The 17,403-nt window shown below is 36.4% G+C and overlaps 1 protein-coding gene across 1 annotated transcript in view; it reads left to right on the forward strand.

Moving 5' to 3' along the window:
- Nucleotides 1–10,987: 10,987 nt before the first annotated feature.
- LOC127942871 (SLAM family member 5) overlaps nt 10,988–17,403 on the forward strand; it is a 108,470-nt gene continuing 102,054 nt past the window's right edge. Inside the window, exons 1-3 of the mRNA XM_052538879.1 lie at nt 10,988–11,095; nt 13,740–14,069; nt 17,098–17,400. Of these exons, the coding sequence (XP_052394839.1) occupies nt 11,047–11,095; nt 13,740–14,069; nt 17,098–17,400 (682 nt within the window). The 5' untranslated portion in view covers nt 10,988–11,046. The remainder of the gene's footprint in view (nt 11,096–13,739; nt 14,070–17,097; nt 17,401–17,403) is intronic.

Genomic DNA, 17,403 nt, shown 5'->3' on the forward strand with positions numbered 1-17,403 from the left:
ATCAGGATAAAAACAGCTACAGCTGTGTGCTCAACAATCCCATCAGCAACCAGACTCAACATCTGGACATCACTCAGCTCTGTCACACATGTTCAGGTACAGCAGAGCTGATATATGTGTTTATTTGCTGACCTGATTTCTGTCTTCTGTTGTGACACATTCACTTACATTAATGATTACCATTACAGACTCAGTCTCTCTGATAGAGTTGTTCTCTGCTGCTGCTGGATCTCTGTTGATTTTGGCTGGATTTGGGATCTTCTGCATTTACAGGAAACACAAAAAAACAGAACAACAAGGCAAGAGTTAAAGACTAACTTTAACAAATATCTTTGTATTTAACACTGTAGTTTCTATTTAAGACAAGAACCAAATAAAATGTGTAGTTTTGGCAAATTTGGAACACAGCTTGTTTAGATTTGTGTGTTTCCTTTTCTCACAGTTTAAAGTAAAATGGATTTTGGGAGAAATATATTTCATATAAAATGTGTAAATAAAACAAGTATAACTACTGCACACATGTAATTTAGTACCAGAAAATCTGCTAATAATATTTAATAATAATAAAAAAATGAATATATAAAAATAAAATAAAAAACTGTTAAGAAAGGGGTTAAGCTTTAATTTAATCATACAAAGCATGGAAATGACATTTATTAAACATCCTGCCTGTTTGACTGATTTGTAAATAATAATGTTTATATAATATTTATTTAAATTGGATGACAAACACCTCATACTCTGTTAAGAATTTGTGTGAAAAAGTTAGGCCTAATGTCAAATTAAATTTGTTAATGTACTTTTAATGCATCTGCTGTTGTTGTTGTAGAAACAGTTCAGACTCGGGAAGATGAGATCACTTATGCTGAGCCAACATTCATGAAAAGAAACACACATAAATTAGTAAGACAGTTAATTATTGTTTTCAGTGTCTTTGTATAATTTTAGCATAATTTTATAAAATAAAATTTGTATATTCATTCTTTAGAATGAACCTAAGGAGCCCCTCACACGACACGCAGGAAAAAATATAAGGATAAATCATGTGCATGATTTACTAATTCGTTCCCTAAATGAACTAAAACGTACACACGATTACTATTGTGTTCCCTCTATTTACTATTGCGTTCACTCGATTTATAAATTGTGCGCACGATTTACTACCGTATTTTCCAGACTATAAGTCGCACTTTTTTCATAGTTTGGCTGGTCCTGCGTCTTATTGGTCCTGGTCAGGTGCGACTTATTTTTCAAAATTAATTTGACATGAACCAAGAGAAATGAATCAACTCAAAACATTACCGTCTTCAGCCGCGAGAGGGCGCTCTATGCTGCTCAGTTCTCCTGTAGTCTACACTGTAGACATAGAGCGCCCTCTCACGGCTGGAGACGGTGATGTTTTCTCTTGGTTCTTGTTTCTGAATAAATGCGACTTATAGTCCAGTGCGACTTATATATATTTTTTTCCTCATCATGACGTATTTTTGTACTGATGCGTCTTATACTTAGGTGCGACTTATAGTCCGAAAAATATGGTAATTTGTTCCCTCGATCGAGTGAATGCAATAGTAAATCGAGGGAACGCAATAGTAATCGTGTGCACGTTTTAGGAAATTAAGGGAATGAATTAGTAAATCGTGGGCACAATTTATTTATTTTTTCTTGCATGTCGTGTGCGGGGCTCCATATGAACCTACCACGTGTATTATTATTATTTTCTTGTTATGCATTTCTTTCTTTCTTCCTTTCTTTCTTTCTTTCTTTTAACAGAAAGCTGAAGAGGGGGATCATGTGGATTATGCACCAATCACAAAGAGAAGATTATCAAACTTCAGTAGTTTAGCTGTGTGGCCTGCGACAACCTTCGAGTCTGACTCTGTGGTTGAGTTTTGATGAGAATCAGTCATCCTGAGGGGTTTAAAGTATGAAATGGTCTCTTAAAAATTTAAAAAGCACTGGCTTTGGAGCAATTTTATATTTTACCCTTAAATGTGTGAAAACTCATGAAAAAAAAAAAAAATGCAGTTACACATCAAAAGAAGTGAAGACTTTGCTATGGCCAAATTTATTTACATCTCTGTACAAATGTGTTTTGATCTGTGACAGTCACAGACTGCTTGTTCATGAGAATGTGTCTTGTGGTCTGTTTGTAAGTGTGTCTCTGAGGTGTGGAAAGTGCATATTTATTAATAGCATGCGGTTGAAGTGCTTTTTCCATTCCTGCTCACACAAAGTCATTTCATTTCTGCTCTACACAAAACATGCTTTAAGGCTATCAATGCCGTTTTTTTGACATAAAGGTCTAAAATCATACAGAGAATTTACTGTAGAATATAAAAATATATATTTGTGTGCATATATATTAAAACCTTCTATACATAGGCTAGTGATCCTGCAGTTAAGCATTGCTATTTTCACTAGTTATTTCCAGCTCTACTGTAGTACCTTCTAAAAACTATTCTTTTTTTTTTCTTTTTTTTTTTTTAATAAAGTTAATATCCTGTTTTTCTGTCAATGTCTGAGAGTCATTTTATGAATAATGTCATGTATGATTTAAAGTTTATGATTGATGGTTATTAATTACTGCCATTTTAATCAGTTTTGAGGTAAAACTAACTAAACGTAGCAATGATGCTAATCTTTTATTTATTTATTTATTTATTTATTTATTCAATACCATAACAATGCTGCTATCCAAACATAAAATGTAAACCATTAGCTTTTTTTTATTTTATTGGGGTAAAAAATACTTAATTTGATAAATAAATAGGCCTATAATTTGTACAAATGTGGTTGGTATGGTGTACTGGTTGATATTAGTACCTATTTAAAACATCGTTACTGGTCAAAAGCCCACATCTCTGTGATATCCTGGTTTGTTGAATGTTTATATGGCGTGGGTCTTGTGCTTCTGAGGGACTTTTCATCTGATTCATCATCCAGAAAGTGAAAGCATAAAACAGCATAATAGTAGTAGAAGTAGTAGCCCTTTATTGTCACTAGTCACAAGTACCAGCGAAATTAGCCATCAACCTGTCCATACATACATACAATATGACAAGGGGGTAGACAGGACAGGAAGATAGGGAATTGAATAAGAAATACAGCATAACATTAAGGAAGTGAGGAGAAAAAAACAACACCCAGACTATGCTCCTTTTGGGAGCACAGTACGGGAACAGGAAAAACACCTCAGCACAAAAGCACATAATCAATACACCATAAACACATGACTTTGCAACTGGGGACGGAAATTGTGGGGGTCGAGGTAATCCAGCGCAGGCAAATAGCCATCCGGTCCTGCAGCTATTAAAGCTCTGGTCACAGACCCGCTTGCCAGACTGGCGGGACAATGCGGCGAAGGCGAGGGATGAGGGGTGGGTTGGTGAATGCATATCTGTATATGTGTAAGAATTTGTGTATTTGTAGGCCTGAAGAGTTGCGATTCTCTCAAGCTGCCTCAGTCCGCATATTATACAGCGTCACAGTAAGTTGCCATGGAGACAGCCTTGGTCAGGTCCTAGACAGAGTCAACAATCAGCAGGTGTCTGTGGGCGGGGTCGAGGAACGCGAGAAAGGTCTGGTTGCACTGCTCGCCCGGGAGAAAACTTGTTATCCAGCCCAAGGCTGATGACGGTAGAGAAAGCCAAAAGAAGATAAGATACCAGTTGTTTGATCTAGTAGCCGCATTCCATTTAACAGTCACTATGATTGTTCATTGTCCATTTTGGTCTCCAAATTCTCTAATTTCCTTTCTAAAGCCGTCAGCTTCTTTGTGATGCTATCCATATTGCCGTTAAAAGTCTCAGTCTCAATACACTCTGCCCACTACTTCAATCATGACGGGCAGCCTTGTGAGGCTTTGGACAGCTGTTCCCGTCTTCTTAATTTTTCGATAACCCAGGGCAAAGCCTAATTCAATCAGCAGAAGACCTGTTATCATGGTCCCCGAATAGGTACAGTAGATGTCTTCAATGTCCTCCACGGAAAGAGCTGCCAGACACACGACCTGCCAATTCGCCCACGCGTCCATCCTGTAGCCAGCTGCGAATGTTCCGGCAGGGCAGTCAGGTTCCTCCAAACCCGAGCTTCTCGTCGAGAAGATGGTTTTAATTGCATTGAGAGACCAATTAATCAAATCCATATTCCAGTTTAGGAGAGCAGTGCAGAGAGAGTCTCACAAGGTAGACGAGACAAGAGACACAGGTGAAGCAGAGAAGTCAGGGAGGAAAGGAAAGAAATGTGACCGCCTTCGTTCAGAGCTGAAGAAGATAATAGCAGCACATCCCCTCAAAAACAGAAAGCTCTGAAGAAACAGTCATTGATGCCTGCAAGCATCATACTGAAACAAGTAAACAAGAATGTTCACACACAGATAAGTAGGCTTTCTTCTTTCAATTCAACTCAGGAAGTGACTGTTTCCAACCTATTTTAAGAAAAAAGTGACATAACACCACTTAACATCAGATGTAGGCCTACAACTCATGTGGACGTCAACTTTGATGCCATCGCTGCTGAGTTTATGACATCACACGAACATGACGGCTAACAGCCAGATCATGTACACATAAACATTAAGTTTTTTATCAAAGAAAGTAGATAGAGTTAAAGTTAAGCTACATGATGTCATGCTACTCATATTATTTTAACAGCCCTTTCAAAGGCACCTCTCTAACAGCTGTATGCTAGTATGCCGTTCCAAATATAGCATTATTTTGTGTTCACAATCGACAACCTCAAGCTGTGTATATACTGAGTTTATCTCTTTATGCATAAATTATATTAGCTATCCTGCACCAAACTTATTTTTGTTCAATGCTTCTTTAAGCTATCCCCAAAATTCTGCCACCTCATAGTGAGCTTTCCTTTCAATTACACTGTACATCTGAAACACTGATCATCTTAACTGTATTTAAATGTATGACACAAAACACTATGCTGCCTCTTTTTGTAAATGTCAGTTTTAATAAACAATAATTGCCATGAAACATGAATAATTATGAAGTATAAGAGGCCTGTATAGGAAAATTAAGACAAAAGCAAACAATTCAGGCAAACGTATGCTAGGCTACATCAACGCCACACAACGGTAAAGATAAATTTATAAAGTTATGAAACTTTGTGCTCTGTCAAAATGATATGACTAAGAACAATATGTATGTATTGTCAGGTGTCAAGTGTTTACCTCAAATCTAATAGGATGGTGGAGAGAGGTGTATTGTGGACCGAGTATTTATTTATTATATTTATTATAGGGTAGTCGTGGCCTAATGGTTAGAGGGTTGGGCTCCCAATCGAAGGGTTGTGAGTTCGAGTCTTGGGCCGGCAGGAATTGTGGGTGGGGGGAGTGCATGTACAGTTCTCTCTCCACCTTCAATACCACGACTTAGGTGTCCTTGAGCAAGGCATCGAACCCCCAACTGCTCCCCGGGCGCCGCAGCATAAATGGCTGCCCACTGCTCTGGGTGTGTGCTCACAGTGTGTGTGTTCACTGCTCTGTGTGTGTGCATTTCAGATGGGTTAAATGCAGAGCACAAATTCTGAGTATGGGTCACCATACTTGGCTGAATGTCACTTCACACTAATTTAATTTAATTTGCGTTCAAGAGAGTGTAGGCTATTCAATAACAACAGTTACAGAACAAAACTAGATTACACTGGCGATTTAATAATGCTTACAGGATTTTCATATGTCTTTTCACTTTAATGTTTGTCAACAGCAGCTAACACAAAACTAGCTAATCTGCGAGGCTCCATTCTGTCCAAGACGCAACAATGTTGTTATGTTTACCACACTGCCATCCATTGCAATTTCTGGAGTGAGTCATGGAAGAATAAATAACAGGACTCACTCCCGCAGTTGAATGTGGTTGTCAATCCTGAAACTTGCAGTGTGTATGTGGCCAAAATGACTGAATTTATAAAAAAAAAAATAATAATAAATAATTAAATAAATTGCCCCAATAAAAATGTTTTACATAGCCTACCTTTGAATTTTAACTGTCTGTTGTTACCTGCATAATCCATGACTGTTTTCATTGTTATGGGTATGGTTGTGTTTATCTTTCTTGGTATTTGTTGGTTTTTCCTTGTGTTGTAGGTGGCCGCAGAGATGCAGAACACCTGACTCCCATTAGGAGGTGGAGATAAATATCGTGGTTTCATGCAATAAGGGAGGCAGGGAGAGTTGACATCATCTCCATGGGTTGCCTCGCTTCAGGATCGATCGTTGTCTGGATTTTGTATTGTGTAAACCCCTAGATTTTGTCATAAATATTAATTATTGTATTAATTCAGTGGATTGGCTGTCCCATCTTTTTTGGGGTCACGAGCTGGCCGTTACAAATTGGGGGCTCGTCCGGGATACCCGTTTGGTAATTACAAACCCCTGTTGGTATTTTCAGAAGTGTAGCTGTTTGCAGGAGAGCGTGCTGACAAATAGATGTGTAAGTTGGTTAGTCACTGCTCTTTGTCAATTGTTCATCGCAATTGTTTGCCACTCATCTACATGAGAGGAAAGTGAGGTAGCTGAGTTTGACTTTAACCTAACCTACGTTTGTAATGCGATATTGAAATGCTGTGGAGGTAGACATATGTTTTACTCTTGTTTGGCATTTGTTTGTTTGACTGATGAAGGCAGTTGAGACCGGTTGTCGACGTACATGTATGAAGGTTGTTTAATATAAATTTTTGGGTGGTATATGTACGTTGTTCGGTAGTCTCTGTTAAGGTTGTGTGAGATTATAGCGAAGATTAAATTGATTGTCTTCTCATATTGGTGGCTTTTCCCTTGTTAGGCTGAAGTAATGCTTGCGTTGACTGTTACAGTCTCTCTCTGGTTTATCCGAGAGTAGTCTGTACTGACGGTATTAGAGTGCTTAAAGTCACTTAGCTCTTGGTGGAAGCACGAAGCTTAGGGTCGAGGTAGTGTTGTGTGTAGATAGTGGGGAAAGTCACTAAATGTGAGAAGTTTGAAAAGAGTTGATGCTGAACGTGATGTTCTGGAGGTTGATAATTGTGCTTTTTAAGATGACTACGTTATTAGTTTTTTAGAGTTTTTTTAGCATCCGACTGAGGAGAGCTTGGATAAGCTTTCTAAGAAACAGTTATTGGAAGTAGCAGAAAAGTATGAGTGGTCTTTGCTGTTAAAACTGCTCTTGTTGATTTGGGTATTCTTGTTGTATCTGAATCAGGGATTACTGGAGATCAAGGAGAAAAGGATGTTCCTGTATGTACACTTTCATCTCTGTCGTTTGAAGAGCAGAAGGAATTGTTGCTCTTGGAAATGGAGAAGAGTAGAATAAGTCAAGAAGTTGATTTGCGTAAGTTGGATATCGAATCTCAAAGGTTTGATCTGATTAGAGAAGGTAAGTTGGGATGTCACTCAGGAAATAGTCCTCAATAGTTAGTCCATCTTCAAAAGCTTTTGATGTTTCTCGTTCTCTTAACCTCATGCCAAAATTTGATGAGGATGATTTAGATACTTTTACTCTGTTTGAACGGTTGGCTGATCTTATGGGATGGGAAGATTGTGAGAGAACGCTACTTTTACAGTGTTTGTTTTGTGGTAAAGCTCAATAAAACTATTGATAACATATGAGGAATTCTTCACCACAGAGTCGGCCCCCAAGGCCTGTTGCACTTTGGTTCTTCCCTGGGCTCCCCACTGGTCCATGTGTTTCTTAGTCTGTCCCTGTAGTTGGTGTGCAAATCAGTCATAACAAACATCATAACCCAAAAAGGATAGGTGAGTGACTGGAATGTTCTGTAGTATAGCTTTGAAGGCTGTGAGTGTACTTAACAAGTGTTCTCTCGATGGGAGGAAGTGACAGTCACCTTCCTGTAGTTCTATTTACAATGAATCTTTCATCTTTGTTGTACATGCTGGGGAAGTCGTGGCCTAATGGTTAGAGGGTTGGACTCCCAATCGAAAGGTTGTGAGTTCTAGTCTCGGGCCGGACGGAATTGTGGTTGGGGGGAGGGCATGTAGTTCTCTCTCCACCTTCAATACCACGACTTAGGTGTCCTTGAGCAAGGCATCGAACCCTGGGCGCCGCAGCATAAATGGCTGCCCACTCCGGGTGTGTGCTCACAGTGTGTGTGTGTGTGTGTGTGTGTGTTCACTGCTCTGTGTGTGTGCGCATTTCGGATGGGTTAAATGCAGAGCACAAATTCTGAGTATGGGTCACTATACTTGGCTGAATGTCACTTCACTTCATTACCAGGGAAGTTAAACACTCACCGCCCTGACAGTTAAACACTGTGCAAGCTGCTCCAACAGTTAGGTGAAGAGGGAAGGGGCTGCTTCAGAGTGGTAAGTACACTTAGTAGGTGTTGAGTAAAGCTGTTAATTTCTCCTAATGTATTCTTGCTTTTCCTACACTCATTTATCCAGTGTCCAGTTTTACCACAGTAATGACTAGCAAACAAGATGGCGCCTGTGTACTGGGCTTGGCATCTGTCAATCTTGTGTTTTTTTTTTGTCTGATTGTCTGCTCTGTTTTTAAACTGCTACACGCTTTTAATATATGACCGTCAAGCACTATTGGACTTGGTTGTGACCTCATTCACAAAATCTTACACTCTTTTTGGTGTAAAAGTTAACTCTGAGTCATCCTCTTCTGTTCATGTGACATTAATCAGCCAGTCTTAAGTAAATGTCAAGAATGTAATTTGAATCAATGACTTAGTCATTGAGACATTACCACCACCTACTGGCAGTTTTACTTTATTATTTAGAGTGTGATTTCATTAAAGAAATAATTTTCATAGTAATAATAATAAAATGTAGAAAATAAAATATTAAAGTAATAGTTCACCCAACCAAAAAATGACAATTATGTTATCATTTACTCACATTTTCCAAAAGAGTATAATACATTTTATCAAACTAAATATGTCTTGCTGAACCTACTTTTTGTAATCTCTGTTTGATGCTTTGCACAACAATGACTTTAGCCTAATTATCTTTTCCGAGTAATTTCTCAAAATTTGATGTGCGATTAATTTGATTAATTAATCACCACATCATGTAATTAATTAGAATAAAACATTTTATCACTTAGCAGCCCTAATATATATTTACATTTGTACAAACATAAACTTAAAAGAAAAGATGCGATAAATCACAATTAATCGTTTGACAGGACAATTTCTTTAGATGTTTACGTCTTTCTACATTGATCATGGTAAATGGACCGGATTTATATAGCGCTTTCAACAGACCACATGGCCATCCAAAGCACTTTACAATTTGCCTCACATTCACCCACTCATTCACACACCGACTGCGGTGTCAGCCATTCAAGGCACCATCCAGCTCATCGAGAGCAGCTGGGGTTAGGTGTCTTGCTCAAGGACACCTCAACACTTGGTCAGGTGGAGCCAGGGATTGAACCGCCAACCTTCCAGTTTGTAGACAACCTACATGAACCACTGAGCCACTGCCATCAGTTGTATCTTAATGCAAATATCACCATCTGGTGTGTTTTTGAAGAACAGCAGTTAAACAGCATCAGTACAGTGCAGCACGATGCAAAGCCATTGTTCACCCTCTGTATTTGTAGAAGTATGGGACTGTTCTGCAGATGAAAGTTGTTACACATAATGATGACACTTAAATACATCACCTCTGTAGATGACAGTTCTTCTAGAGGTGAGCAGCTTTATAATAATGACAACACTGTAAAGTATAATATGGTTTATTTATGGAAAACATAAAATTGTGTGACAAAATCAACATACACCGACAACATCAACAATGTAACAATAAAATAATGTAAAGACTGTTGAAATGTGTTTATTAAACTTAAAGCATTAGTTAATATACAGAGCCATAAAACCTATGGAAACAATGCATTCTATACTTTAGCATTTAGCATTCTTCTTATGTATCTGACAAACAAGGTGAAATATACCTTAAGTTGATGGAAAGTATGAAATAATATCATAAACTGACACTTGACGTCATGATTTCATGCATACATGCTGAAGGGTAAACATGATCTGTACTTCACATACGTCAATACGCCTACGTCAGTCTGAGGCAGTCCATGTGTTGAACAATTTTGTGGACTGATTGGTTGATGTAGAACCAATCATAGAATAACACCAGAAAAAGGCAGTGTTTTTTATTAAATTAAGCGTTTGGTGATTTTCACAGAAGCTTACAACCCAGATGAATATCACCCCATCAGCGGAACAGGAAATTAATTTATTCCTATTTACTATTTTAATTATTATTATTATTATTTTCTTTGTTTATCCCAGGATTGTGTAATGGCACCAGTCTCTTTTGATTTTGCATGCAGGTTTGCATAAATATATATACAGAGTAAATTTTCTAATAATTTAACACTGTATGCATATATAAGATGAGCTGTACACCTTTTAAAATGTGTTTTTTATTGTCAAGATGATCCAAATTAATCAGTTTCTAAAACAAAATAATACAATAATAAAAGCATTTCAGTGTTCAACTGATGAGTGTCAAATAAAATCATTGTGCAGTTTCTCAGCATGTTTCTGGATATTAAAGTTCAAAGCTGTTCATATAGTAGCAGGATCGATGTAACTCTTCACCTTCAAACTAACAATTACAACTGATCTGATGTACGCTCACCTCAACATGTTTTTCCAAATCAAACCACATTTCTGTAGAAACCCAACCACAGCAGGTTTCAGTTTGAACCTCAGTAAAACTGGCACTTTAGAGCGTACATGCTGTTATTTATTTATTTATTTATTTATTTATTTATTTATTCATTCATTTTTTTTATCATTTACATGTGACGTTTAAGAAATTCAAATGCAATCAGATAACATTAATTTCATATTATGGTGCTTGGAACTGGAAATTTTTTATTTAATTCAGTAATTTGTGAATGTAACGGAGCACATTTTAAAAGTACACCCCCCCCCCCCCCAACTCTGTATGCAAATGCAGTGTATGAACTAGGAGGGTCAGACTGAACATAGGAGGATTCACATTTAGCTTCAGTGTTTCAGAGAATAGTTTTATTATCAGACACTGAACAACTGAAGAAAATGTTTCACATGTTTGTTTTGTTCTTTTTGTGCTGCTTGAGTCTGACTGGTAAGTTTTACAAATATTTGTATGGTTTATTTTATGCATTTTCATGGTTTACTATATTAATTTAGGTACTAGTGAGCACACCTATTACTTATATATACTTATATATATATATATATATATATATATATATATATATATATATATATATATATATATATATATATATATATATATATATGCACTCTCTAGGTATATAAAAAAGTAAGGTACACAAGTGCACATTTTAAAAGGGTAGTGCTAACTCTGGAACTTTGTTTTCCTGACAGCATACTGTTCAATTTAGATAATTTCGCTGTACCAAATGATTCACGAATATTGTGAAATCCATTCAGTCTCTATTTCAGAATTTTAAAATAAAATTTCCAGGTTTTGAAAGCACAGGAAAACACTAAATTTAAACATCTGCGTTTTTTGTTTGTTTGTTTGCTCTGCACTGAGGCTCAAAAAGTCAAAACTTTTCGTTGATTTGCTTTCAAATATCAGGCCATTTTTATGTTCTTTTAAAGATGAATTTAAATATACTTCTGCTGTAATCAAAGACATACAAAAGTTATGGAAATGTACGACTCAAAAATGCGTAGGGACCCTGAATCAGTCTGAATTAGTCTAAAGTTGAAAGTGTAACTTATTTATTTTTAAATGTTTTGAAAATATCCCGCACAATTTGACTTGTACTTTCAACTTGCAATAATTATCAAGTATTTGTTGTTAATAAATTACATAAATTTAAACACAGATTTTCCTCTACAACATATAACTTTAAAACAAATTAAAGATTAAGGATCTCTCTCTCTCTCTCTCTCTCTCTCTCTCTTTATATATATATATATATATATATATATATATATATAATATATTATAATATTATATATATATTAGTGGTGGGCCGTTATCAGCGTTAACATGCTGGGTTAACGCAAGACACTTATCGGGCGATAAAAAAAAAATACCGCCGTTAATCTATTCTCAAATTTGGGTTGGCAGCTGGGTCTATGCAAGCTATGATGACTTTCACCTTGATATTTTATATAACCGACTGGCTGAGGCCAGCCTAAAAAGATAATCAGGACAGTTGACGGGCACCTGCTGCGCATCGTCACGAAAGCTTATCTTTTTCACGTGTTTTTAAGACCGCTTGTCAATTTAAACATTAAAGCATCCAAAAACAAGACGCAGAGAAGCGGAACAGAGTACTGGTCACTCGCGCTGTGTTCGGTGTGGAGAGAGAGAGAGAGAGAGAGAAAGAGCCGCATATCACGGACAGCGACACTGAACCGAGCTCTCTTCTGCGAAGTTCACCTCGAAGTTCCTCTTGCACCTGAACGAACAAATACAAATCGCAGGTTGAACAAACAAAAAAGATGTGAAAGAGCCCAATTCAGTACTTGCGGTGTTCTGGTGTTCAGGGCTCAGGTAGAGAAAGGCGTCTCAAAACTATTGAACATCGAATTAGCTTATTTTTGCTCTCGTGCAGACAAAAACATACAAAATATGTCAAAATATCCACCTTGGAAATTATGCTCGAAAAAACTGTCAGTTATTATTTAAGTGAAAGTAAACAGTTGAGGGAAAAAATGGTATGTGTATTATATTGGATGCATTCATCGTCTCTTAAAGTGACCGCGCCTAATTTAGCTACTGGCTGCTGTTATGTTAATCCAAGAAAATTAAAATCACTCATTGCTCTTGACTGAATTACTTTGTAGTTTTAACAGTCAAACCAAAAATTATTCAGACACCAGATATATTATTTGATATATATAGCGAAACTGTAATAATGTGAGAAATGTGTCCGAATAAATGTAGGTTTGATTGTGTATTTCATTTTACATTGAAGATCATCTAGTGCTATTTTACATTTAATTTTTGGTTTCTGTACCTTGACACCTACAAACTTGAAAAAAAACTTAAACATTGTGCAAATAGCACAAATAAATAAAAATAAACAAACATACAAAGGGGTCCCCGCTGACCCCTGCTACGGCAATTCAAATGAGCCATTTTAATCTAGATTTATCTAGATTAATCTAGATTAATTTCAAGATCACAGTGAGATTAATCTAGATTAAAAAAATAATCTATGCCCACCACTAATATATATATATATATATATATATATATATATATATATATATATATATATATATATATATATTATTTGTTTATTTATTTTACACATAAGACATATTTACAGGAAATCCATAAACAATGTTTTATTTTAGAATTATCTCTGTAACAGTGGCAGTATACAAAGGCAGATGTTATTTTACACATTTATTTTCTTCATATCTGCAATAGCTACTTATGTCAGATAGAAACTTTCTAGTAGTCAATCAAAAAGGAATAATTTACATTACTGATGTTTAATTACAATTGCAAATCCATGGCGGACAAAATGAACTGTAGATTAAAGTAGAATTATTAACAAATGAGGCATTATCTGTACACAAACAACCCTAAACATTTGTCTGTCCTTAACTGTCATCTCCCAGTTTATTTTAAATCTCAACATTCATTTAGTTTGCCTTTCTGTTGCTGTTCTGGATGTTCTGAAGTTCACATATAAACAATCAAATCTTCAGTACAGCTGATTTGAGGCTCTATAAATCACCAGATGTATTAAATTGTAAATTCTGTTCCCCAGGTGTGTTTGGTGCTGAAACAAATGAAATACAGTCAGTGTCAGTGATGGAGGGAGATTCTGTCACTTTATACATCGATGTTACTGAAATACAGAAAGAAGAAAGTATGATGTGGAAATATGGAGCTAAAGAGTGCATTATAGCTGAAATCAATATAAAGTATGAAATGTTCTCCACACCTGATGATCTTGACGGGAGATTCAGAGACAGACTGAAGCTGGACGATCAAACTGGATCTCTGACCATCAATAACATCACAACTGAACATGCTGGAGTTTATCAACTAGAGTTTAGTGGAGTGAGAAAACAAACATTCAATGTTTCTGTCTATGGTGAGTAAATAATTTTGTCATATCTTTCAACATATTGTTGTTTTATTTTATTTAAGATTTTAGTATGTGACAAAACACTCACACACTCACAACTGTCATTATGTAACAAACTCCACCGGAGGTGAGCTTGATAAACCCCATTGCAGTTTATTGACATGAAAACAAATAAAAATGTTCAAGTGGAAAACAAAACTTAAAACATGACCTGACTTGAAAATATCCATAAACCTGAGCATTGACCTAGACATGCACTCATTAAACAGTGGGTAACCACAAATACTAGATGAGGGACAATGGAAACATGAGAGAGAGAGAGAGAGAGAGAGAGAGAGAGTAATGACTAACAAATAACAACAGTGAACAATAAAAAAATTAATGATCAGAACATAACACATATACGGGGAGCACATGGCATACTAACATGAGGTAAAAGGCAATACATGACAGGAAACATGAACCAAATTACAACGTTAAAGACATAAGAAAAAAAGTTAACCAAAATCCAAACCAATGTGACACATTAGTGCCAAGTATTAGTTAACAATTAACAATGGCACTTATCCATTGACTGCAAAATAAATGCATGATGGATAATTTTTTTTACAAATAAATGTCAACAACGGAATGATGCTAACATCCCATTCATTCACTGCTCTTGGTTCAATGTGAATTCACATCATAAAGTCGTCTTTACTTATGAAACTGTAAGAAATCTAATCGTTTACTACTGTAATTATTATGAAGTCACCATAATGGTGATTAGTGTTGGTCTGGATATTGGGACTTATATGTTCATATTCAAATTTCTGATCTAGCCAAGTGAGAAGTGTGACTGAGAAGTACTACTCTGAAATAATGTGAAAGCTAAACAAAGGTTTAAACTAGCGTCATGTCATCAGTTGCACATTACACATTTGCTGCACATTGTGTTTAGTGGTCTTTGGAATTCTTTGCTGTTTTATACTTCATCTAGCATGGATATGAAAACCATTAAAGGGTTATAAGCATTTGTGCTTTAATTGGGGTTCATCATATTTAGCATTAATTTATTTCCAAGAGCATTATTTTTATTAGCCATACTAAATGTGTGGGGTTGATTCCGATCCATATATTAGTCACACTTAAATAAACAACTAATACATTTAAAATAAGTGTCATGTTCATGTTCTGTCTATAGAATGATTTACTAAGAATAAGCTGGAGTGTTATGCAGTTGTTAATGCAGGAGCAAATTGTCTATTGTTTGTATCTCTGGACTATATGCTGTTTAAACTATGGGTGAGAAAGTAAAGGTAAAATAGCAATCACATTTATTAGGGTTACAATGTTTCTTTGCTGCAGAAATATAATGACATGTTCATTTATTTTCAAGGGAAATTCTTAACATGTAAATGCAGCTTCAGAAAATTGATGTGTCAAAATTAATAGTTTCTTCAATTCATTGCGATGCAGACGAGGATGATTCGGTATCAGTTCAACACCATAATAACACCATAACCTATTATAATGTACTGATGCTTTTCAGAAGTCATTTGTTGCATACGTGCTTTGTCGCGGTAGCATACATTAGACGCATTCGGCTTGAAGTGCCACTACACAGAATGATCAGTGTATGATATCAAGTACCGTGAGACAGATAAGAGAGAGAGCAGACAGATCCTTATGCTTTCGTGGTTGATGTCATAAACTCATCATGCACAGTACTGCTTCAAATCGTACATGCCTAATGGCAGATGGAGGTGAAACACGAGCGCAAGTAATTAAAAATGTTCCAACTACTTTAAAAGCCGAAATCTGGTTTTATGAACAGGTAGTAGGGTTCCAGGGATAAAACGTAAAAAGCAGAGTGATAGTCAGCAGGTTACTTTTTAAAGAAAACTTTTACTTTTTTTTTTTCAGTGAGGATAAGAAAATAATATTTGTTTTGAAAGCGGCTCACACAAAGAGCAAGCACTCAAAAAACTTCAAGGCTAGGCCAGGCCAAAATAATAAACAAAAATAATAATAAACATTATTCCACACGAATTGTAGACATTATGAAATATTAATTATGCAAATATATATTTAACAGATTTGTGAGATTGCGATTAACTGAGATGTTTTTTAGAGTTAATAAATGCAGCGCTCTTTGCTTTCATTCTGCCAAACCAAGCACGCAGCAGCCGCTTGCTTTAGTTAAAAATAACAGTGTTCTGTGAATGTTGATGCTTTAATAACAAATATTTATCAGGAGTGTGTATGCTGGGATTTCATCAATTTGTGATTAATTTTAAAAGGAGTATTCAGTAATTTGATTACATTTTCAGAGTAACTTGCCCAACACTGTTTATCAGATTACATCAGTGGTCTGTAACAGTCTTGAGAGAAAACAGTAATAATTTAAATAATTCACTCAAACTTTCACCATTCTTATAACCAAGTTACGATAACACAATCCCAACAATGTCCAACAAGACAAGCAATGCATATTCTGCTCCTTCACACAGTCCCCCCAACCCCACTCGGTGCTGCTCTACGTTCTTCTTTTAAAAGATACCGCTGCTCCTCTCCACCTACCACCACAAACACTGGTAGCATGTCTAATTAAGGCGGGGTGACCTGAAAGAAACAGGACAGAAGACACAAATAACTGAAAAGAGAACAACAACCAGTGAGAAAGAGACACGCCAATGCAGCGGCACAAATACAACCTCATGCATAACACAATAATTATCAAAATTATCCTCATTGATCGTATTTGCTCAGGTGGCTACAATCAGCTTACATTGTGATATTTATGGTAAACAAGAACACATAGTGCACGTCTTTAGTGTACGTCTATAGACAAGGCACACACAGCCTTAGGTCACTAGTGCAAGCCAGTTAGCAAGGTAGCCAAGGCACACATATAGGAAAACGTGGTCCCATTACATACTGTAATTTCACAATAACCTTTGTTTTGTTTTGTTTTTACAGTGCCTGAGAGCATTAAACCAAGCATTTGATTTATTAAGATTTTTCTGTATCCTTCTTGTTCTGATGTTTCCAGCTCGTCTGCCTGTTCCTGTCATCAGCAGTAACTCTTCACAGTGTTCTTCATCATCCTCCTCATCCTCAGAGCAGAATTGTTCATTGCTGTGTTCAGTGGTGAATGTGGGTCATGTGACTCTCTCCTGGTACAAAGGAAACAGTTTATTGTCCAGCATCAGTGTGTCTGATCTCAGCATCAGTCTCTCTCTACCTCTGGAGGTGGAATATCAGGATAAAAACAGCTACAGCTGTGTGCTCAACAATCCCATCAGCAACCAGACTCAACATCTGGACATCACTCAACTCTGTCCCACATGTTCAGGTA

The sequence above is a fragment of the Carassius gibelio genome, chromosome A22 (genome assembly GCF_023724105.1).
Source record: "Carassius gibelio isolate Cgi1373 ecotype wild population from Czech Republic chromosome A22, carGib1.2-hapl.c, whole genome shotgun sequence".
Taxonomy (NCBI): Eukaryota; Metazoa; Chordata; class Actinopteri; order Cypriniformes; family Cyprinidae; genus Carassius; species Carassius gibelio.